At 32.3% G+C, this 24,526-nt stretch overlaps 1 protein-coding gene and 1 pseudogene across 4 annotated transcripts; both read right to left on the reverse strand.

Annotated features, from left to right (window-relative positions):
- Nucleotides 1-7,648: 7,648 nt before the first annotated feature.
- Nucleotides 7,649-14,449, reverse strand: LOC11407883 (putative disease resistance protein RGA1). 4 transcript variants are annotated; one of them, XM_039834563.1, is made up of 9 exons: nucleotides 11,182-14,449; nucleotides 10,923-11,083; nucleotides 10,619-10,802; nucleotides 9,542-9,679; nucleotides 9,318-9,448; nucleotides 9,107-9,173; nucleotides 8,896-8,942; nucleotides 8,612-8,810; nucleotides 7,649-8,299 (listed from the first exon to the last, which is right to left on the reverse strand). In XM_039834563.1, the coding sequence occupies exon 1, from the start codon at nucleotides 14,289-14,291 to the stop codon at nucleotides 11,241-11,243; it is 3,051 nt and encodes a 1,016-aa protein (XP_039690497.1). In that variant the 5' UTR covers nucleotides 14,292-14,449; the 3' UTR covers nucleotides 7,649-8,299; nucleotides 8,612-8,810; nucleotides 8,896-8,942; nucleotides 9,107-9,173; nucleotides 9,318-9,448; nucleotides 9,542-9,679; nucleotides 10,619-10,802; nucleotides 10,923-11,083; nucleotides 11,182-11,240. The 4 variants fall into 4 exon arrangements, with proteins under 4 accessions (XP_039690497.1, XP_039690496.1, XP_039690498.1 ...); XM_039834562.1 differs by lacking the exon at nucleotides 8,896-8,942; XM_039834564.1 differs by lacking the exons at nucleotides 8,896-8,942; nucleotides 9,107-9,173.
- Nucleotides 14,450-20,027: 5,578 nt separating this feature from the next.
- LOC11409932 (cytochrome P450 CYP736A12-like) lies at nucleotides 20,028-23,887 on the reverse strand (annotated as a pseudogene).
- Between the last annotated feature and the right edge of the window lie 639 nt (nucleotides 23,888-24,526).

Genomic DNA, 24,526 nt, shown 5'->3' on the forward strand with positions numbered 1-24,526 from the left:
GTTACATTATCAAATTGGCATCTAGAGCCACTAGTTCTAATCTAAGGGAAAAAGAATACTTCAATCACGCAAAGATTTAGGAGCATAAATGGTGTAACTGAAACCACGAATGGTAATAATAGTTTCAATACTCATCTTCCAAATCTTAAAGGTGGAAATTGGGAAAGATAGAGTCGTGTGATGAAGATTGTGCAAAATGGTTTTGATGAATTGGGTTGGAATGCAACTGAAGTACAAAGAATTGCACATAAGGAGTTAAAGAAGAAGGATTGCAAAGCAGTGTTCTTCATTCAACAAGGTGTTGATGGAGGAAATTTTGATAAAATTTCTACGGCTACAAGATCAAAGGAAGTTTGGATATTCTAGAGAAATATCATGAAGGAGATGAGAAGGTGAAGGAGATAAAGCTTCGGTCTTTAAGAAGGAAATTTAAGTTGATGCAAATGGAAGAGGAGCAAAAGATTCTTGATTACATCTTTAAGTTGATTAATGTTGTACAAATGAAGGCATGCAGTGAAACAATCTCTGATTAACAAATTATTGAGACGATCATAAGAACACTATCTCCAAGATTTTATTTTATAGTGGTGGCCGTAAAAAAATCAAAGGATGTGAAAACTTTGAAAATTGAAGAAATGCAGAGTTCATTGGAGGCACGTGAATTAATAATGTCTGAAAGAAGTAGTGAAAGATCAATTCAACAAGCTTTACAAGTTCAAACTGTGAAGAAGGATGAATATGATAAAAAGAATTTCAAGAAAGGCAAAAGTAACTCTAAGGGCGAAACTGGTCAAATTCTAAAGAGAAGAACAAAGCCAGTGATAAAACTGAATCTTCAAAAGGAGGAGGTTCTGGTAATTATCAAGGCAAGAAGAAAGGCTTTGATAAGAAGAAGATATGTTGTTATAATTGTGAAAAGTTTGGTCATTATGCTTCTGAATGTTGGACCGGTAAACGGAAGCAAGTAAAGAATGAAGAGGAACAAGCCAAACTTTCACAAGAAGATTTAGATTATGATGCAGTCTTGTTAATGGTGAAAACAACCAATAATGAAAGTCGTAAGTCAGATAGATGGTTTTTAGATAATGGTTGTTCTAATCATATGACTGCAAATAAGAATTGGTTGAAAGAAATCAACACGGGAAGAAACAGCAAGGTGAAGCTTGCATATCATAGAACACTAGTTGGAAAAGGCATGGGAAAGATTGTTATTGAAAGAAAGAATGGAAAATTAATAGTAATTTAAGATGTGATTTATATTATGGGGATGTAATGCAACTTGTTGAGTGTAGGTCAATTGGTGCAAAAGGGCTATTCAGTAACAATGAAGGATAACTCTTTGAAATTGTTTGATAAAAATCAAAGGTTAGTTCTGAAAACTCCCCTTGCAAAGAATAGGACATTTCAAACTGATATGAAAACTACTGATCTGATACTATAAAAAATGAAGATAGTTAGTTATGGGACTACAGATTTGGTCATTTAAATTTTAGAAGTCTTAATCAGTTAGTTGACGAAGAATTGATTTTAGGAGTACCAAAGTTGAATATACCAGAGAAAATATGTGATATTTTTTTTGATAAACAAGCAACCTAGAAATGCATTCAGTGCAAATACAACTCATAGATTAACAGAGGTGTTGAATGTAGTATATTCTGATGCATGTAGTCCATTAGAAGTTCCTTTAATGGGAGCAGGAAGATTTGGCTATTTCTGATTAAAGCAAAGAGTGAAGTTTTTGGTATAATCAAGAAGGAGAAGTGCTCTAGTTGTTCCTGCAATATTGATGAAGAACGAGTTCAACAAGAAGTTGAGATTCAGCAGGAGCCTCCCATAACAGTTAATCAAAACATCAGAGTCTCACAAAGGAAAAGGTTTGTATCTTCTAGACTGATCCACTTTAACCTTTAAAACGTGGCCGACAGAATAATTATCTTTGGAGTAATTAGTTCTGGTGTGTGTCATTTACTCATATTTGTTTTATGCATCCACTTTAATTCAATGTATTGAGAACATCTTGAACAAGTCTTATCTATTATACCAATGTATGAACCACTAAAATTATTTATAATATATAAACACAAATTTAAGTTGAAATAAACATTCAAGTTGAAACAACGGAGTTCGACTAAAAATTAGCATGAATACTTAAATCATTACATATTTAACAACTATTATAAATTATGAAACTTTTTTTTTCGTACATTACAATTGTTAACGGAAAGAATTTCCAGTTGACAGAACAATATACGGGAGATTTGAAACTCATGTAAATTCGAAAGTCTATAAGTCTTCGCTAACATGCCAAGTATAAGTATCACAAAACTCACGTATGTCACTTTTGAAATTGCGGAAAACTATAATCGTTAAAAGATAGATCTATAATTATTTAAATTTTTAGGTTGGCCACTACACCACTTTACGAAAATTTGAATCAACCGTAACCAAAAATTGACACAAAATTGTATAAAATATCGTAAAATAGACCTATAATCGTTAATTTTTTTATTTTTCCGGATGCCCCATATGGCTCCACTTGAAAGAACACCATTCTTGTGTAAAAAATAATAAAAATAAATTTATAATAGTAACCGTACTTGTGTTTTTGACAACTGTTTTTTTTTTCCTAAACATAAATTCTTTTTTTTTTTAAATAAATTTTTTTATACACTTTCATTCATTATAAAAAGTGATAAATTGTTATTTCTCAACTATATTTTATTTCTGCATGCCAGTTTATTGTTATGAGTTTTTTTTTTAAAAGACTTTATTGCACTACAAGAAAATTGCCATATATCTATGGAGGTTTATAGTGACGGACTAAAATCCGTAGGTATATAAGTTTTACCTACGGAAGTGGCCATAGGTCTATCTTAAAAAAAATAAAAATAAAAAATAAATAGTAATACAAGAGAGTGCGCCTAATGAAAACTATAGACCGGGAAAGATCCCGCTTTTTCCAATTTTTTCCACCTCTAAATTGAAAATATATAAAAAAAACTCTAATAAAAACAAAAAAAAAACCCAACTCTTCACGTTCAAGAACACAATTTCATTTTTCACCCGTTTCAGAATCCAAATCAAAATCTCACTCTTCCAAATCCTGAAATGGCCAAATCAAAACCTCACCTTTTTTTCCCTGATTGAAACCTCAGCCTCTCTTGTTCTTCCCCGTTCCCAAATTGCAACACTTTTCACACCCAAATCGAAATCCTTGAAGATCAACTGAAAGAATCTGAAGTCAAATCCCTCTGTCTCAAAGCAAACGAGATCCTGTAAGCCATCAATTTTCACGTTTCTTCTGTTTTTACTTTCTGTAAGTCATCAAAGGACAAAATTCTGTTATTAGGTTTTCACTATTTTTACTTGATTTTTTGATTTATTTTTACTATAATATTTGTTGATTTTTTGATTTGTTTTGATTATGTTTTTAGTATGATAGTAACAATTATCTTTCAAGGGAAGTTAGTAGGTTTATTTTTTGATTTGTGTTGATTTTTTTATTTGTTTCTTTTTACATAGTAGCAACAATTATTTTAATGAAAAGTTATTTTATTTTTAGGATATCTTTCAAGGAGATTTAGTAGGTTTGGGGAGTGTCGTTCGAAGATACAATTAATAGAGTGGACGGTTGTTGTTATTAGTCAATTATTTGAATATAATTTTTATATCTTCTAAATAAAAATGAGAATAATTGATATATATATATATATATATATAATCGAGTCAGTTCATGAACTAAACGAGTCGAACTATATATAGTTCATGTTCGACTCATATAATTAACAAACTTAATTTTCATCTCAAATTCGATTCATTTGAAAATTCTATGTTTTAAACTCATATTGTGAATCTTCAACGTTGTAAAATGAAAATCGAACGATTACAAATTACTCTTGGGGTAAGAATAATAGAAGATAACTAGCAAAGTTAAAAAAAAATGTTTAGGTTGTTATTTGTGTCCTACTAGAGTACTAGTATTTCTTGAACTCTAGAAATTAACTAATTTTTCAATTGTATTAATACCATATTTTGTTTTATACATGAGTTAATTAGCTGACTACCTCATTTATTTCTTTTCAATATTTATTTTCTTTGTTTGAAGTTTAATAGTTTGTTGTTCTCTACGAAAGCAAAAACTATTTTTATATTTTATTTTTTATTCTTGAATTGTAATGTCATCTTGTGTATTTCAAGTCCAAAATGAGTTGATTTTGCATGGTTGACCTGATTTGGTATTCTCTCATTGCTTTAGTCCGATCTTTTAATTTACCACACAAATATTGTTTATCCTCTAAATTACCACACCCTTCCCATACAAGATTGAGAGGTAGTCATAATCACTCCTCTCACATATAAATTGTCAATCGTTGGAAGGCGGTTGAGAAGAAGACGCCACATAAAAAGATTGATTTGCAGAGGAACATCTTTATGTCAGAATACACGGGAATAGTAAGTTGTCGCTGAATTGAAGCACTAAGTAGAAGAAATAGCACTGCCTCTTCTCTGCTAACATTCATATCAACAACATGAGATGGTGTGGTAAAGGAGCCATGAAAAATCAATCGGATCCTTGAAGTGCATAGATATTAAGATGTGCTCTTCAGCCCAAGAAAAAGGCACACCACGATGGAACATGATAAAATGGACAAAGGAGAGGAATGCAATATAGGCACATACAAAGCTTCCCTAAGAACATATTTCAAATCATTATTAGATATATGAATAATTTTTAAAAGATATTTTAGTTTACATTCAATACCAAATTATTTTTTAAATCAATATGAATTATATAATTGGTTTGAATGATAATGTATAATAAATCATGCAATTACAAAATTAAATACACATCCACATTTTTTTTAATGATTTTATCAACAACATAAATTGATCCTACCATACATTATAAAAAAAATCTTTTTTTATATTTGAGAGGCATACACTACAAATATAAAAAATTCCTTGCTATCTTCTTCCATATTGAAAGGAACACATCAATTAGGCAAATAATTGTCGAATTATTAACAGAAAATAACTTCAAATTCAGCTTTGCAAGCCATCTACTTGGAAAAGCATCGAAATCCATCCAAGATTCAACAATGAGAGATAATTCAAACCTATATTTGACAATAAGCCTTTTGAGAGCTAATTTTGATAGGGAACTTGCTATACCTGTAATATTCTAGAATTGGAAAAGCCAACCTTTAATCTGGTGTTGTATTGCTTTCTTAATTTCTCAGTTTTGTTTTGTTTGCACCAGCATCTGAATTCGCATTTCAATACGGTTTATAGCATTGACGAGTAAGTTCATTCATATTCCTCAAATATTCATGATCACCATTGTCACATTCGCATTTTAATACGGTTTTTAGCATCAATACTATGTTCCGAGTTAGTTGTTCCACAAGCATAAGACATGTCATTAACATTGCCAGAATTATTCAAAGTGTTGTTATAAACCATTTCAGCTCTTTTTTTTTTTCCTTTTCTATATGTATCCTTTAGGTTCACAGCTCCAATATTATTATCTGTGTATATTGTCTTTAGATTACACAAAGATTTTCTTCTAATCCTATTTAGGTTTTATTCTATTAAGGGTCCGTTTGCTACAGCTTTTTATAAAAAAAAAAAAAATCACTTTTTTTAATCTTGCATCTTTTTATTCAGATTTTCAAAAAAAATTAAAATCTGAAAATAATCTAAAAACAGCTTCAAATGAGTAGCTGTTATGAGCAGCTTTTTTTTTATAGATTATTTTTAGAGGAGAGAGAAATTTGTTACGAGATTTTAACAAAAAAAAAAGATATGTTTAAAACAAACTAAAATTCCAATCATATCCTTGTTTTGCTATATATACGCAAAGACTAGTCTTCCTTTTTTCACAGCCTATTCGTTATTCTTCTCTCTATTCTCTAAACAAGTGAAGGTTAGCAATTTTATTATCTTTTTGATTCATTCATAATTGAACCTGTATATTTTTTTTTCATGTTTCTCTTCCCATTATCATATATTTTGTGTTGTTTTTGTCTATTTTGGATGTTTTTTATGTTTGTATATATCATTGTTGCTTCTATTTTGCGGTGCTGTTGATGTTGGGTTTTGAGGGTAATTGTTTGGGTGCCCTGCCATGGCGTGGGGCTCGTATATATATCATAAATTGGAACCACTATATAGTTATTATTATCAAGGAAAATGCTATTTTTTTACGAAAACCAATGGCAAGAAATCGACAAACGCTTTTGTATTGTGCTATTTCACCCACTGCTTGTCTCCTACTCTTGTAGTATTCTGTCAAATGCTAATTAAACTGATGAATATTTGTTAAATTTTTATAAAAATATAATATGATACTTTGTATTCGGCAATATGAGTGTATGTATACAAGCAGATTAAATTATGAACAAATGCTAGTGATAAATTTATCATTCTTGTGTTTCTTGTGCAAAATATATGTGGAGTAATAATTTGGTAAATCAACAATTTTATGGCATGCTTAACTATTCATATTTTGTTTACATATATAACATTGTTTGATCCCTATTGTTAGATCACTTTAGTTAGGTATTGATTCAGGTTAAATTATGAACAAATGCTATTATCAATATGTAGTAGCTAAATATCATATATATAGTATCATAGGATATGGAAGAACAATCCATCTTTTTCAACTAATCATTTTGCTCGTGTTTTAACAACGTAAATGCATTTTTAATTAACATACTTGTTTTCATACATAAAAAAGTATTTTTTTTTTTTTGGACAAACATGTTATATTTGAAAGAATTTTTTTTTGTGTCCTTTATGGTAATTTTATAATAAAAAATCACTTTTAGAAAGTTGTATCCAAATAAACTAAAAATCACTTTTTTTTTAAAAAGTGATATTTGACATGGTAAACAAACATAAAATAGATTCTGATTTTTTAAAGAATCTCTAAAAATTATCTCTAAATTATTTTATTTTAAAATCACTTTTATTTTAATCCGTAACAAACGGACCCTAATTCTCTTAAACTTCACCATATCCATGGTGGAATCAGAGAAAATGCAGAAGCTCAACGAAAAAGAAAGAGAGAAAATTAGATCAAATTCTAGATTCATTGAATTGATCTGAAATTGGTTACAACAAAGCTATATATAGCTGTATATGATCCTAACTAACTCTAAAAAACTATTAGCTAGCTAGGATTAGAATCATATGATGCTAGTACACAGTAAAGATCTATGGAATGGCAGAGTAATATGCTGCGCAAGCTATCTAATATTACAAGTAATCACACAATTTAAAAAAGAAGAAAAAGAGAAGGAGAGTGCACAAACAAATATTGGCGCCAGATAAATTGTGCATAACCAGGATAATTAGGGAACCTTGCTAAATATATTGGTACTCTCTGGTGGTTTGATTTTAATAATTTGGAGAATCAACTAAGTTCGATGATGAGGCCGAGGGAGGCATGGTGGAAAAGAAGAATTATACAATTGCATTGTAGAGATGAAAACGTAGCTTGGCAAAACATGAAAACAATGAGCTCTATCTGAACGTTAATGCAAAACAATTTCACGCCGATAGTGTATATTCACTAATATTGCCCATTTTCACATCAGATGTGTTCGACTCAGGCACAACCACCCTTCATTTGTGCAACGTCTGCAAGAAGTAAATCAATCACTTTGCTCTAGCTAGAATCATTAAAATAATAAGCATTTCAGAGTTTGAGAGATTAAGAATTCTATTGACTTTGTTTTATGTCGAATCCTAGTTCTTATCACGAATTATTATAAACAAACTTCCCAGACACAGGGATATTTATGACAAGTTCACTTACTGAACAGATAAGAAACAAGAATTTGAAATAAAACAAGGATGAGTTCTTAAATATATTCAGTGGAAGCTAATTTGTGAAGGTAATCAAATATTATATATCCTCAAGCTGAAGTCCCTTCTAAGGATCATTCATGTGTGCTGATGATAATGAACTCAAATTTGTTGAGACTTCATCTGTTGCTTTTTTTCGCACGACTGTTGCACCGGACTATTCATTAACTTCTCAAGTCCTTTGTGGTTGTGTGTATTGCTTAGTGGATGGTTACATCAACGGTATATACTTCTCTACCCCCTTCCATTTAGTAGATATTGTAAAACCAAGGACAACCTCCTGAGGCTTAGGAGAAGCTATATATAACTCTTTTCAACATCTGTTATTAGTTGGAATTAAGTTCGGCTCATGTGTTGGATCACCATTATTCACTGCCTTCTTTGGAGATTGATTTTTCAGGCCAAAATACATTCAGTCCCTTGCCTGTATGTATAAACAAAATACACTCAATTCCTTTATAAAATCTTACCATACATCTACAATATACTATTTTTTCTTTGCTATAAGGATGGAATTTTAAATGTTTGGTGAAAAACTGATATGTGAAGGTAATTAGCATTATAAAGTCCTGAAAATCAACTCCAACCACAAGAAGGTGGAAAGAGTATTACTTTGTTGAAGCATCCAATAAAAAGAAAGCCGACTAAAGTTTTGATATGTATGTTAAAATAAATTAGTTTGACGAGGCAGAAAATTCATGTTAAAGTATTCACTAAGATATGAACTATGCCTTACCTTGAAATTAACCATAACCAGCACAAAGCTATCAGTTAGAGGAAATTGAAATCTTCAGCAGCAAACTTCATTCCTAATATTGCTTAACAACGTCGCCAATTCTGGCTATTGGTGTTTCCCCTGATCGAACATGAAATTCCGACTCTTTCATAAATATATTATACATGAAAGGGCTATTTCATAAATGAAGGACCATCACCTGCATATTTTCATGGATACATGTATTTAAATTGAAATCAAGTAATATATGTTAAAATTAATACTATAGGAATGAAGATCTATACCATATCAATACCAGCATCAATGGAAGTGGAAACGCGATAACGATAATCTGACGTATAAGGTTGACAATTTTAATCGATTTTGTCTCAGACAAAAGACAAAATCACAAGGTTCACATAAATCAAGTCTCTTAAAAAATGTCTTCGTTCCAATAAATAAATTTTGGGTAACCACGAATATTCAAAAACTTAAGTGAAGTGAGGTGTCAAATACCTTATGGCAGGGATCTCAATTCCTCACATTCAAGAATATCCATAGTTCGAAGCGAAATAAGTGTCACCTGTTCAGTTTCATAGGAGATGCTCTCTGTAAGTGATATGACTAATGCTAATATACTAAAATATAAAGAGTTAAAAGATAAAAAATTCACTTTGTTATCAAATTAAACGGTTGATTTCTCATTCATATCATCCAAAATCATCACCTCTTATAGTTTCTGTGGTTTAGCTGAAGCATCCTCTTGCTTTCAGGAAAAACAGTGGACACAACACAACTTGATCAATAACATTGTTCGACACAAACATGGCTGCGATTTAGCAGCATTCCACAACATATCTGACACAAACATAATGAAATAACATGAGTGACTCGACTAGAATCATGAAATAGCTAAATACACACCTTCCTAATGAAGAGCTGTATACACACCTGGCTAATAGCTTGAACCAAGAATTTTGATTTGTTGCATTAACAAGCTCAGCGTCAATTCTAAAGATATGGCCCAATTCTCACAATAATTTTACTCGTAGACATATTCCATACAAAAACAGAGAAAGCAAGTGATTCCTGCATATAGAAATTTAAATTAGAAAGTAATTTGGGGATAAGAAGATGCAGGGAAGAGATAAAACTAGCATACATCTTCTTCCAGATAATTGTCTTGAGAAATGCTTAGAAATCAAATATGCATGAATCAACAGAGTTTAGTGCATGCATCAACAGCCATCAATATTCTTTAAAAATTAGCAAATAACATACCAAGACAATTTTAGTACTATGAAATTCTGAACAAAATTCTGACTCAAAGCCATAGAAAGATAAATTCTCAACTAAATTTGTCCTAAAGGATCACCTAAAATCTGTACCAACAAATTATACTTATTATGTATGCAGGTCCACTCGTCATGAACTAAGTTTGTAATTAAAAAGTGTGGCTAGCAATCATTGATGTAGTTAACGTATTACAAATATTGCGTCATCAATGCTCTAATCACAGTGCCGTAAAAATAAATCAAAATGTTCAAAGAATTATAAAAGGGACATATACCTCTGGAAAACATTGAAAATCTCCTGTCAGGGAGAGAACTCTATCAGGAACCATTGCTGCTATTTTACAAGCTATCATAGATCATGTTTCAATAGGCAAACAATATTAAAAATAAACTCAACCTAATCAAATCTTAGGAAAAACCATCTGAATTTTAACTAAATCAAAACTCAATAACACAAAATAATAACCGGTTGAGCGCCCAAAAACACGAGCCTTTTTCCAACCTAAATGACCCAACAAAGTAATTGTATCTTTTGCCATGATCTTTGTAAATTATTCAAATTAATGTAGCACCAACACTTCATATTGATGACATGTCTGATGTTTAGATACTGATATAACACCAAACCATATAATTTACATTCAAAAACTTTCATTTCTTCAAAATATTATCAAACAATATATCATTCAAATAAACAATCTAAAGCAAATAAATACAAAAGACCAATAAAAACCTTGATGATCAGACTTTCTATTGTGTACAGAGCTCCGACCCACGCCCCAATGATCAAAAGCGAAAACCTCTACCACCACCGGACTCATTGTCACATCCTCCACTCCGAACGATGTCATCTTCATCATTAGGAACCTATTAATCCATTTATTTGTCGACCCCACCCTTGTGTGTCAAAGGAAATCCTAACCATTCAATTCAATCTCCACAAAATCAGCAAAATTTAAAAAAATTTCAAAAAATAAAAGTAAAATTGAATAAAAATAAAGTGAATTGAGGCAGATAAGGGGAAATAGAGATCTTACCAGTTAAGTGAATTGAATTTTGCGATGGTGATCGAGGCCAGATAAGGGTAAACAACATACGAGTAATCAGACTTGCTAATCCCATGGAAAATCATGAATATCTCTTTTTGGAATATGAGCTATCTTAGGTAGAATATCTTTCATGTACTCTGGATCTCTTCCTGCAGAATGGGTTCCAAAGATGTCGACAATGAGAATAAAAATAAAGATTTTTGAGCAGTTGAAATCCAAACATAAGAAGGGGAAATTGAGATCCTACCAGTAAAATTGATTTTTGCGATGGTTAATGAGGCAGATAAGGGTAAACGTCTCTGCTTCTTAAAACTGTATTTTTGGAATATGAGATATCTTGTCCCAATCCTCCCCTGTTCGCTTCTTGCATCGTTCCTTTAATGTTCGGCAACCAATGATAGTCAGAAGCTCAAGAGAAGTGAGGTGTCGAATACCCTCCGGCAAACATCGCAATCCTTCACAGCTATAAATATGTAGAGTTCGAAGGGATTGAAGACCTTCCCAATTTTGCTCTGGTAAGGACTCCAACTCATTACAATAACAGATACACAGAAGCGTCAAAGCTGGGTTAAAGGTTTCATTTGGTAACTCCTTCAGTTTTGGGAAATTATATATTCTCAGAGATTGAAGAGAAGTAAGGTTTTTGAACATCCCCTCTGGGAAGGATGTTATTCCTTCACCCCCATTTACGAAAAGCTGAGTAAGACCACGGAAGGTAGAGATTGACCTCAGTAACTCATTGTTACATTCCGATACAGTGAGGGATTTAAGAGATGGAAGACATGGCAGTCCAAGTTTACGGCATTCAGAGATATCCAACTTAGAAAGACAAGGAAACATCTCCCCTCTTTCCACTTTCAATAAACCCTCTATGTTTGGTAACTGATATAATACGAGTTCCTCCAGAGATGGGAAAACCCTCACCTCCATACCATCCTCAGATTCATCATCATCCAAGTATTTCAGATTATCCATATAAGATAATTCCAGGTTTTTTAAAGATGGTAGTATACCAAGTAACTGAAGCCGCACAACTTTCTTACAACGCTTAAGTTTAAGAGAAACTAAATTACTAAGAATAATTATCCAACTTGGCAAGGATAATCCCTCATAGAAACTTATTTTCAAGCAGTTGAGATTTGAGTGAGGTTGAAGAACTTCAAGTACTTGCTCAACACTAACAACAGGGTTCTTTGGAATTCCTTGTTTGTCTTTCCATGACAAGTATAATTCATGAAGGTCTTTTTTACCCATCAAATTAGCCGCTTCAGCTTCAAATAACCTGCCAACATTGTTTAATCCTTGGATATGCAGTTTTCCACCGAGGTTTAGATCACGTAACTCTGTCAAGCTATTCCCTTTCTCTAAACTAACAATGTACACACTTAATGTTCTTAGACAAGTTAATTTTCCAATGTTAGGAAACATGAGAGACAAAGACCGACATACTTCAATGACTATATGTCTAAGATTTTGTAAGCAAGCCAAGCGTTTTGGGAGACAACTCAGTTTACGACAGTCTTTTATTTTCAAGATTTCCAGTTTTTGTAAGTTGTAAATTGAGTCAGGCAACTTTTTTATATCAAGAGAACGAAGTTCCAAATACCTTAAATGAATTAAACTACCTAGTAATGGCTCTCGGATAAAGGTTATGCATAAAACCCGAAGAGAAAGGTTTGTTGGGAAGTAATCATGTTTTTCTTTTGAAAAAGTACTACAAAACTCAAACCATGTTCGCAAGGATTCAACTATTTTGAAAGCATCCTTGTCGAAGGATAACGAGTCTTTATTGTCAAAACTAATGTGGTGTGTGCTTTTTGACAAACTAGTCAAGTTTGCATTCTCCAAATACATACATTCTTGCCCCATTACTGATTGAGCAAGATCATGGACAAGGTCATGCATCTTGAATGAAATGTCGCCAGAAAATTCATCCATTTTTCTATCTTGAAAGAATGATTTTTGGTACAATTCATCCCACACCATGATGCCAACATCTTCAACCTCCGTAGTACCCCTAGATGAAATCAATCCATTAGCCATCCAAAGCCAAATCAATTCTTCCTTTAGGATTTCTGCATCTTTGGGAAATATAGCACAAAAAGAGAAACATTGTTTTAGGGCTGCCGGTAAATAAAAGTAACTCAACCTCAAAGCAGGCAAAATGGAATTTTCATCTGATAAATCCCAAAGTTCACTGTCTTTAATTTTAAGCCATTCCTTTTCATCTTTCCTTGAGTTCATTAAACTTCCCAATGATTTTGCTGCAAGAGGCAATCCATTGCATTTCTTTACTATCTCCTTTCCTATTGCCACGAGATCAGCACGCTCTTCTTTGTGATGTCCAAATGCATATTGTTCGAACAACAACCAACATTCACTATCAGAGAGAGAAGACAAACGATGATGAGTTTGGTATGTTCCTGTGATCGTTGCAACAACTTCATCACGGGTGGACACTAAAATGGAACTACCTTTGGATCCACAAGACAACACAGGTTTCAATTTGTTCCATTTCTCTCGTGTTAACCCTGATTCCAATTGTTGATTTTGATTCCACACATCATCCAAAACCAGCAAATATCTTTTCCCTTGCAACAATCCTTGCACCTCTCTTTCCATTACAGCATAATCAAAGTCAGGACACTTCTGTAATGTGATAGATTCTATAATAGAACACAAAATCCTCTTTACCGAGAAAGTCTCAGAAACACAAACCCAAATTTTTTTTTCAAAATTGCCACTCACCCTAACATCATTGTAGACCAATTGAACAAGAGTTGTTTTTCCAACACCACCTAAACCAACTATGGGATAGACGGAAAGGAAGTCAGAGTCCCTTGCTTGGGTGAGAAGAAACTCAACAATCTTTTCTTTATCAACTTCTCGTCCAAACACTTTTGGTTCAGCAATAATGGAGCCGGTTTGGCGCCCTTCAGCTACTTGATCTGGGATTTCCCTAAGAGTGCCACCCATCTGTAGAGAAAACTTGTTCTTACTTTCAGCAATATCATCTAACCTCCTTGTAATCTCTTTGAACCTGTTACCAATCTCATGGCGAAACATGATGTTCTTTGGTTTGAAAGAGGTAAATCCTCTCAGTCGACAAGACTTGATCGAGTACTCATCAAGGATATCATCGAGCACATAAACACCATCTTTGAGGTCTTGTAACCATAGCTTAATAGAGAGTTCTTTGAATTGTTTCTTCTCAGCATCTTCAAGAACAGCCTTGATGTGAACTAAGTTGTTTGATAGCTTTTGAACCTTTGACTTAATTCCAGAAATGGTTGAAAATTCATTTTGAAGGAGAGCCGTCAAATTTTCAAACACAACTCCAAGCAAAGCGTCGGCCATTTTTTTGTGAAAACAAATTAAAGAGTTGAAAGTGAAATGATAAGATGATGAGAAATTTGTTTAGAAAGAGTGAGTACTGAACCAAGCTGGAGACCTTTGAGAATAAATGCAATGGTAGTAGGAACTCAGCAAGTAGGTGTTCAATAATTGTGGCCGACAGAACTATTATCGTGGTCCATTATTATTGATCCACTTTAACCTTTAAAACGTGGCCGACAGAATAATTATCTTTGGAGTAATTAGTTCTGGTGTGTGTCATTTACTGATATTTGTTTTATGCATCCACTTTAATTCAATGTATTGAGAACATCTTGAACAAATCTTATCTATTATACCAATGTATGGACCACTAAAATTATTTATATTATATAAACACAAATTTAAGTTGCTCTACTGTAATAAACATTTAAAGAAGTTGAAACGGCGGAGTTCGACTAAAAATTAGCGTGAATCTTAAATCATTACGTATTTAACAACTACTATAAATTATGAAGAAAAAAATTCGTACATTACAATTGTTAATTGAAAGAATTTTCAGTTGACATGACAATATACGGGAGATTTGAAACCCACCTAAATTCGAAAGTCTATAAGTCTTCGCTAACATGCCAAGTATAAGCATCACAAAACTCACGTATGTCACTTTTGAAACCGCGGAAAACTATAATCGTTAAAAGATAGATCTATGATTATTTAAATTTTCAAGTTTGCCACTCCACCACTTTACGAAAATTTGAATCAACTAAAACTAAAAACCGACACAAAGTTGTATAAAATATCATAAAATAGACCTATAATCGTCAATTTTTTTTTCGAATGGGCCGCCCCATCCCATGAAGGGCTCCGCCACCGGAAAGAACACCATTCTTGTGTAAAAAATAATAGAAATAAATTTATAATAGTAACCGTACTTGTGTTTTTGACAACTGTTTTTTTTTTCTAAACAAAAATCCTTTTCTTTTAAAAATAAAAACTTTTACATCATTATAAAAAGTGATAAATTGTTATTTCCCAACTATATCTTATTTCTGCATGCCAGTTTATTGTTATGAGATTTTTTTTTAAAAGACTTTATTGTTATGAGATTACTTTGTGCAGATTAGCCACTGCAAAGTGTCGTTCGAAGATACAATTAATAGAGTCGGCGGTTGTTGTTATTAGTCAATTATTTGAATATAATTTTTATATCTTCTAAATAAAAATGAGAATAACTAATATATATAATCGAGTCAGTTCATGAATTAAACGAGTCGAATTATATAAATTTATGTTCAACTCATATAATTAACGAATATAATTTTCAGCTAAGTTCGACTCATTTAAAAATTCAATGTTTTGAACTCAGACTGTGAATCTTCAACGTTGTAAAATGAAAACTAAACGATTACTAATTACTCTTAGGGTAAGAATAATAGAAGATAACTAGCAAAGTTAAAAAAATGTTTAGGTTGTTATTTGTGTCCTACTAGAGTACTAGTATTTCTTGAACTCTAGAAATTAACTAAATTTTCAATTGTATGAATACTATATTTTGTTTTATACATGAGTTAATTAGCTGACTACCTCATTTATTTCTTTTCAAATTTATTTTCTTTGTTTGAAGTTTTAATAGTTTGTTGTTCTCTACGAAAGCAAAAACTATTTTTTATTTTATTTTTTATTCTTGAATTGTAATGTCATGTTGTGTATTTCAACTTCAAAATAAGTTGATTTTGCATGGTTGAGCTGATTTGGTATTCTCTCATTGCCTTAGTCCGATCTTTTAATTTACCACACAAACATTGTTTATCCTCTAAATTACCACACCCTTCCCATACAATATTGAGAGGTAGTCATAATCACTCCTCTCACATATAAATTGGTCAATCGTTGGAAGGCGGTTGAAAAGAAGACGTCACATAAAAAGATTGACTTACAGAAAAACATCTTTATGTCAAAGTACACGGTTCTCATCTGCAATGATATTTTGATTGGCTAATTGTTGAAGGAAATTATAAACACTACTAATAATGTAATTATTTGAAGAATGTAAATTCCACCGCCACCTGTTATTAACATCATCCTACGGGAACAGTAAGTTGTCGCTGAATTGAAGCACTAAGTAGAAGAAATAGCACTGCCTCTTCTCTGCTAACATTCATATCAACAACATGAGATGGTGTGGTAACTGGTAAAGGAGCCATGAAAAATCAATCGGATCCTTGAAAATGAACAAAGGAGAGGCACGTTGAAAAACGAAACAAGAGGAATGTAATATAGAAACATACAAAGCTTCCCTAAGAACACGTTTCAATTCATTATTAGATATATGAATAATTTTTAAAAGAAATTTTAGTTTACATTCAATACCAAATTATTTTTAAATCAATATGAATTATATAATTGGTTTGAATGATAATGTATAATAAATCATGCAATTACAAAATTAAATACACATTCACATTTTTTTTAATGATTTTATCAACAACATGAATTGATCCTACCATACATTTTACTTGTGTATAAATAGTGGCGGAGTCAGAAAGAAAATCTCGTATGGGTTAAAAAAATTATATTGTAATACATAATAAGCACAAAATTGATCATTAAAAAATTAAATTACACATGTTAAAAATTTAAAATAATTCTCAATGTGATTCGAATGATTTAGATTCATCAATAATAGATTAAAATAAAATGGGTTCTTAAACTGAAATTGAAACCAAATGGCTAGCTGCAAAGCATAAGGCAAGATTAGTGGCTAAAGGCTTTATGCAAAAAGCTGAAATTTATTACTTTGAAGTATATGCATTTATAGCAAGACTTGAGACAATCAGGTTGATAGTTGTTATTGCATGTGAAAGGAACTGGCCACTGTACCACTTAGATGTGAAGTCATCATTTCTAAATGGTCCACTATAAATATATATATGAAGTTGTGTATGTCACAAAACCTGCAGGGTTCAAATTCAAAGAAAATGAAGATATGATATTCAGATTACATAAGGCTCTATATGGTTTGAAGCAATCTCTAAGAGCATGGAATAAGAGGATTGTCAACTTTCTAGTGCAGCAAGAATTTGTCAAATGCAAAGCTGAATATAATGTCTATGTAAAAAATAGCAAAGATAGTAATCTGGTGCATATTTGCTTATATGTTGATGATTTAATAGTAACTGATAGCAATTTGGCTGAGATAGAAGCCTTTAAAGGTCATATGATGAAAAAGTTTAATATGACTGATCTAGGAAAGTTAACATACTTCCTTGGTATGGAATTCACTAAAACTTCTGAAGGTCTAGTTAAGCATCAGAAGAAGTATGCTTCTGATATTCTCAAGAGGTTCAACATGTTGAACTGCAATCCTGCATCTACACTGTTCAAACAAATTGTAGGATCCTACATTGCTCATTGTTCAAACTAGTAAAGAATGATGACGAGGAGTTGGTTGATTCTACATTTTTCTAACAAATTGTAGGATCCTTGAGATGTAAGTGCAATAACTAGCCAACTATAGCTTATGTTGTTGGTATAATCAGCAGGTTCATGAGTGAACCTAGAAGCTCTCATCTACTTGTAGCTGAAAGAGTGATAAGATATGATGACAATCATTCATTCGTTATTTTTAGAGTCTTTTTATGATATTTTTGAATTCACAAGCAAGATTAAGCAACAAGAAAAAACTGAAAAAGCTTAAAAAAGGCATCGTGTCACGATTACTAAAAAAACGTGACACGATTTGGAGCTTTCAAGAAATATGCATTCGGCATTGGTGAAAACGTGTCACGATGGCAAAAACGTGACACGGTTATGGAAACCCTAATTTGGGTGGTTTGTTACACAAGGAAGAAACGTGTCACGATTTACATAAATTGTGCCACGATTTTAGGAGCAGTTCTTGCCTATTTAAGCTTGAGACAATTCTGAAAACAAGGGTTACGAATTGGAGAGAGCAAAGTGCGATTTTGAGACCTAAAGACGGCTAGGAGGGCGATTTCTTCAACCTTCTATCAGTTCATGTAAGTTTTGATTCCATTAATGATTATGCTATTTGTAAACTCGATTATGAGTAGCTAAATCTCTTAGAGATTAGGTCTGAAATGATTCTTTGTAACCCTAATTGAACCATGTTGCTGTGAAACTCTATTTATTGTGAATGACAATCTAGTTTTTATTCAATTCAATTATTCTTAATGCTTTTTATATCTTGATCAAATATAAACATGATTTAATGAGAATGAATGACTACTGACCATAGCTTTCTACTTAGACCTAAATGAATTGTTCTAACAAACATGGTTAGTCTAGGAGTGGATAATCGTTTGTTAGAGATATTAGGTTAACGTTCTTAAACCTTCAAAGATTATTAGACCACCTAAGGAATTAAGGGATTGATTAGCACTATTTTGTTAACTATCGCGGAACTAGAAAATCATTCATAAGAATAGGTGCAGTATACCAATTAGGGGAACATAGATGATTCGAAAGACCTGATCTCATCTCTTTTCATATTTTCTAACCAAATCTATATTTTCAAGCCGAATCTTTATTTTATGTTATTTAATTTTATGCAATCAAATCAAATCTACAAACAAAATAATTTATACATCCTAAATATTTACTTTATTGCTAAATTGAGATTAACACAGTCCTCGTGGATACGAACCTATTTTATTACTTCGATGCATTTTTAGTACATTTGCTAAAAGTTTATCAAGATACATTAAGGGAACCATAGACTATGGTGTAATTTTTCCTAAATGTATCAGCGAAGCTAACATGGAGTTAATTGCCTACTCAGATGCAGATTGGTGTGGAGATATGCAAGATAGGAAAAGCACTTCATGCTACTTGTTCAAATTTCTGAATGCTCCTATATCATGGTGTACAAAAAAGCAACTTGTATTAGTACTTTCAACTTGTGAATCTGAGTACATTGTAGGGTGTTTAGCAGCATGTCAAGCAGTATGGCTAGATTATGTGTTAAAGGAACTGAATATTGAAATCTGCAAGCCTATTGCATTGTTTGTAGACAATCAATCTGCCATAAACTTAGCCAAAAATCATGTGTTGCATGGAAGAAGCAAGCATATTGAAGCAAAGTTTCATTTTCTCAGAGAACAAGTGAACAAAGAGGCTCTCAAGCTCATATATTGCTCAACTAAACTGCAGCTTGCTAATCGGTTTACAAAGGATGTGAAGATTCAAAGATTTAACGAGCTAAGAGGCTTGATTGGAATGATGAAGTGCGAAAACTTGAATTAAAGGAGGATGTTATAGTTTTAATTCAAGTTAGATGGGTTTAACTCAAGTTTAGTTGCGATTAAATAATGGTTAGAAAGTATGTTACAAGTTTCTTGAAAGACTTAGCTAGTAGTTAGCAAGTTATGTAAATAAGCACTATATAAGCATGTTGTAAATAGATTTTCACAACTTAATGAGAATATAGTTTTACAACAATCAATTACGCTTCTTCTTTCTCTTAATTCTCTCTATTTCTTAATCCTAATTTTCATGAAAATTCTTGCTTGATACGAACACATTGATTTATACTATTAATTTGAAGGTGTGTGTTGTGTTGTGTATTATTCATTTCCTTGACTCCATATCCAATGGAGACTCAAATGTTGGCTATTAAAATATATAAACAACAAGCAATATCCATTAGCTTATTTTATACGAACATCATTATTAAACCTACTATACTTGGCATTTTTACTAGCAATAAACTTGTTGAACACAACATTGTTCTTGAAACTATTTATGCTTAGCATAATCCAAACGATAACTTGGTATTGCGTGCAAATGCTGAGCTCTTGGTATAGTGAGTCCAAATTTCTCCTCCATATTCAAATTGAATGGACTAATATTATGTGAAAGTTCCCAATTAAAGCAATGCACAAATTGAGCTATAACCAACTTAACAGTAGTTAAACCCAATTGAATTCCAGGGCAACGTCTACGACCATAATCAAATGGTAAACTTTCAAACTCTTGTCTTTGATAATTCATTTTCTTTTCAATAAATCTCTTTGGATAAAATTCTTCAGCATTTTCTGACCAAACATTAGGATCTCTCCCTATTGCCCATGCATTTACCATAATTCTCGTCTTTTCCTTTATAAAATAATCATCAATTGTTATGTTCTCTCTACATTTAGGAGGGACTAGTAAGGGTGCAACAGGATACAGTCTTAAGGTTTCATCAACCACCATATCTAAGTAATTCAACTTCTTCAAATCCTTCTCTTCAACCATTCTTTTATTTCCTACTTCATTTTGTATCTCATCTTGAAGAATTTTCATCACTCTTGGATGCCTTAAAAGTGCAGATAAAGCCCATTAAAATCGAGGTAGCAGATGTATCAATTGCTGCCACTATCATGTCGAGCAAAATAGCTTTGATGTTAGATCGATCAATTACGAGATTTTGTTCACCCTCGACATCAATGGTTTGATGCATAATTGAAAGAAGTATGTCTACGAAATCTTTATGATGAGTTTTGTTTACATTAGCAGCTTGTAATCACCTCTAGCACCTCATCAATTTCTTTACTGAGTTTCTGGCAAGATCGTGTTAATCCCTAACAAAGAGTTAAACTTAAAATATCAATTATTACATCAATATTCTCAGTGTACTTAACAGAACCATTAGAGCATATATTTTTTTTAAGAGGATTGTGTTCTCCAATTTTCTTCTTGATGACTGGGTCTGGAACCCACAACCCTATAGGTGTAGGTAAAACATCTTATCAACTAAACTGCACTTCTAAATCGATAACAATATATTTAAGGGAATGTAAAATATTTAAAAATTAATCACCACCAAAACAAAATTACATCACCGAAAAATTATCAAAAATTAAATAAATTTATCGCGACCTTAATATTTTTCAGTTGTATAAAAAAAGAGGTCTGATTTTTTTTTTTCCTCAAAGTTTCTCCTACATTTAGCACCTCAAATATTAAGATATCAAATTTAGCCCGGAATTTCACACAATCATCACTAGGAATTTGAGGTATTAATTATAACTAAAATTGTCAGAATACCTAACTACAATTGCAGGGTAGTTGAGTTTAAAAATTAGGTAACCCTTTTATTTATTGAACTAGAGGAAAAAACACTAAAGGACTTTCGTGCAATTACATATTGAGTGACCAAAATTATACAATCACGATATTTATTTAAGAGGCTTAAAGTTAAACTTAACTCAATAATTAATGTTTTATTTCTTATACATAGTACTGAAGGTGAGAAAAACACAAGAAGGGGGGGTTGAATTGTGTTTTCTTTTTCTCTCTTAAAAAATCTTCTTCTGATAAACCTTCAGAAGCAGTTTGTGAGTGCTTCTGATGAAATGATCAGAATTAGATATGCAGCGGAAAAGAACAGAGCAGAGAAAAGAAAGACAAAGACACAAGCAGTTATCCTGGTTCCTTCCACAACACGGAAGTAGTCCAGTCCCCCTTGCACTTCCAAGGAGATTTCACTATAATCACAAAGATTACAAATGCTCAATACTTTCTAAGTATGAGACTTCACAAAAAATGCTCACGCACACACGCAAGAGTCTTCCAATGCTCAAGCACTAAGCAAGAGACTTCTAATGCTCAAGCACGCAGGCAAGAGACTTCTGATCAAACAAAAATACAGAGAATTGAGTTTGACTTGAACACTTGATATACAATCAGTGGTGTTCTCAATACAATACAATAAAGACTCTAGACTTTGAATTTCTTAAGATGTATCAAATCAGTGCAGAAATTCAGTGTGCTTTGTAGAATCAATTTGACAGAGTTTTGGCGCTTTTTAACTTGTATATCTCTCTATCTTCAATCTTCAAGTCTTCACTCCTTTATATAGAGGCGTGAAAGAGACGTTGAGATAATCAGCACGTCTAAAGAGTCGTTTGAAATCCTTTGATCATCCACCAGTAATCCTATGCCTGATTTGGGTGTAGTCCTTTGAAGAATTAGCTTCAAATTCATTCCCATCTTGAAGGCACAAATTCTGCAGGCATAGCTGTTGTTTTGTCTTGTAGCGTGGACAAAAACAGAGTAGTGGAGGTAGTGGTTGTACACTTGTACTTTGTCAACTCTGTCAACGAAGGACAAATGCTCAGTGCTATCCATATGACCGTTGATACCTCCCTTTCAATTCTTCGTTCTTCTTAGATAAGACTGAATTGAGAACCAGCTACTTTGGATCTTCAGTTTGATTAATGGATCAAATGTAGCTTCTGGTGAAGATATCGCTTCTGATGAAAACCTTGCTTCTGATGACCTTCTGCTTCTGATGAGCTTCTGCTTCTGATGACGTCATCACTTCAGAAGCACTTCAGCTTCAGGAGCACTCTAGCTTCAGACACAGTTTTCTTCAGATGCTTAGAATTTCTTTTGCTTTTCATTGTTCTTCTAAGACCTATTGAAATTACTTGACTAGCCTTTGGTCCTGTACACTTGAACAATAATTAGTAATAACCAATTGACAATTTTTAATACCTTGTTATCATCAAAACTCATTAAGGTTCATTGTGAAACACATTTTGTTCCAACAAGTACTGCCACCCTCTCAAATTGTAAGTTGTTTTAGAAGAAATTGTTCTAAATTATTAGTTATTTTACAATAATATTAATATTATTATTTTCTATACTAATAATAATAAAAGGTAATTTTATAAAATAATTAATAATTTTGTTTTCTCATAAAAAATCAATTATACCTTTTAAATGTCGCAAAATCCATTTTTTCTTGTAGTGTTTAATTTGTGTAAGTCATCATAACGAGTTATAATTTGACAAACATACCTGAAAGGTCAAAAAATCTTTAGCCAAGGAACATAATCAGCCAGATTAAAAGCTCCAATCAAAACCAATTCTTGTTGAACCAAATTTTTCAAGTCAAATTGCTCATACTTACTCCGTCCAAACATCAACTTATACACAATATCTTCTATTAGATTCTCTACTACCTCACTAACATTCACAACCTCACCAACCAAAGCAGCTTTCTTCAAAGTGTTAACCAAAATACTCAACTCCTCTTTTCTAATAGGACCAGACATCTCAACTTTTGAAGCACTAAGAAGTTTCAAAGTGCAAAATTTCCTCACACTACGCCAATAAGGACCATAGTCAGAAAAAACTATCCCTTTGGAACCATATAACATGAGCTCAGATCCTTGACTCTTTGGTCGGCTTGCAAAAACGATGTCATGGGTTTTGAGAAATGATTCTGCAGCTTTTGAAGATGAAATGATAATAGTTGGAACTTGACCAAGTTGTAAGGACATGATTGGACCATATTTTTTGGAGAGTGATTGAAGTGTTCTATGTGGAAGTTTGCCTAATATGTGAAGATTTCCAATTATTGGTAGTGATGGTGGACCTGGTGGTTTTTTATGGTTTAGGGTTTTTTGTTTTGGATGTAAGTAGAGTTTGAATAGAAAGTACATGAAAGTGAAGAGAAGAAAAGCAAACATTGTTGTTGTTAGTGCAAAAGACATGTCTACAATGAATGGTTTGGTTTGGCTGAAGTACGTAACAAGGTTGAAGACTATACAACTACAAGTTGATCTCTTATTATCTTGAAGCCGGTGGTGTACGTGTTTGGTTTGTATATCTAGTGAGATATTTCCCCTTAAAAATGTATTGAGATATTTATGGCGGCCATACTATATACTCTATAAGGAAAAAAGGAAAGTTCCTTTCGAAAAGACAAAAAAAGGAAAGCGCTAAAAACATTTATTAGTCAACCTACTCCCGCAATTATAAATGAGCATTGCTATTTATCTAAAGAGTTTTTATCTAGAATTTAACAAGAAAAGGTCTCAACCAATTAAATTTATTATTTGTTGGAAATCATGGAAGGTAGTGGTGTGTAATTGAGGAAAGGAGTTAGCAAATACATTGTCTTAAAATTTTCTTCATAAATTTTGTCACTCTATCTATCATTTCCCATTATAAATGATGATTAATTTTGTTTACTTTACATATGTTAATGCACAATTTCTACTCACTCTCATAAGGTTGAACCATTCTTCTCCCACGGTCAGTGATTCTCAAATCTCAATGGGTATCCATTATTCTTACCATGTCATTTTACATCTTCCTCTAAATCGATAACTACAAACCTCCACCTTGCATATTGATGACGGAACATCATGTGTTATTTTGGCTATGTTTTAAGTACTTTTCTTTGGATTTGAAGACAAATAAGATGAGAATTAGAGGAGTTGTCAATGGTTTGAGGAACA

Source organism: Medicago truncatula, chromosome 5 (genome assembly GCF_003473485.1).
Source record: "Medicago truncatula cultivar Jemalong A17 chromosome 5, MtrunA17r5.0-ANR, whole genome shotgun sequence".
Taxonomy (NCBI): Eukaryota; Viridiplantae; Streptophyta; class Magnoliopsida; order Fabales; family Fabaceae; genus Medicago; species Medicago truncatula.

Coding starts and splice junctions, on each gene's coding strand:
- LOC11407883 (XM_039834565.1), bottom strand. CDS start 14,291: ATGGCCGACGCTTTGCTTGGAGTTGTGTTTGAAAATTTGACGGCTCTC.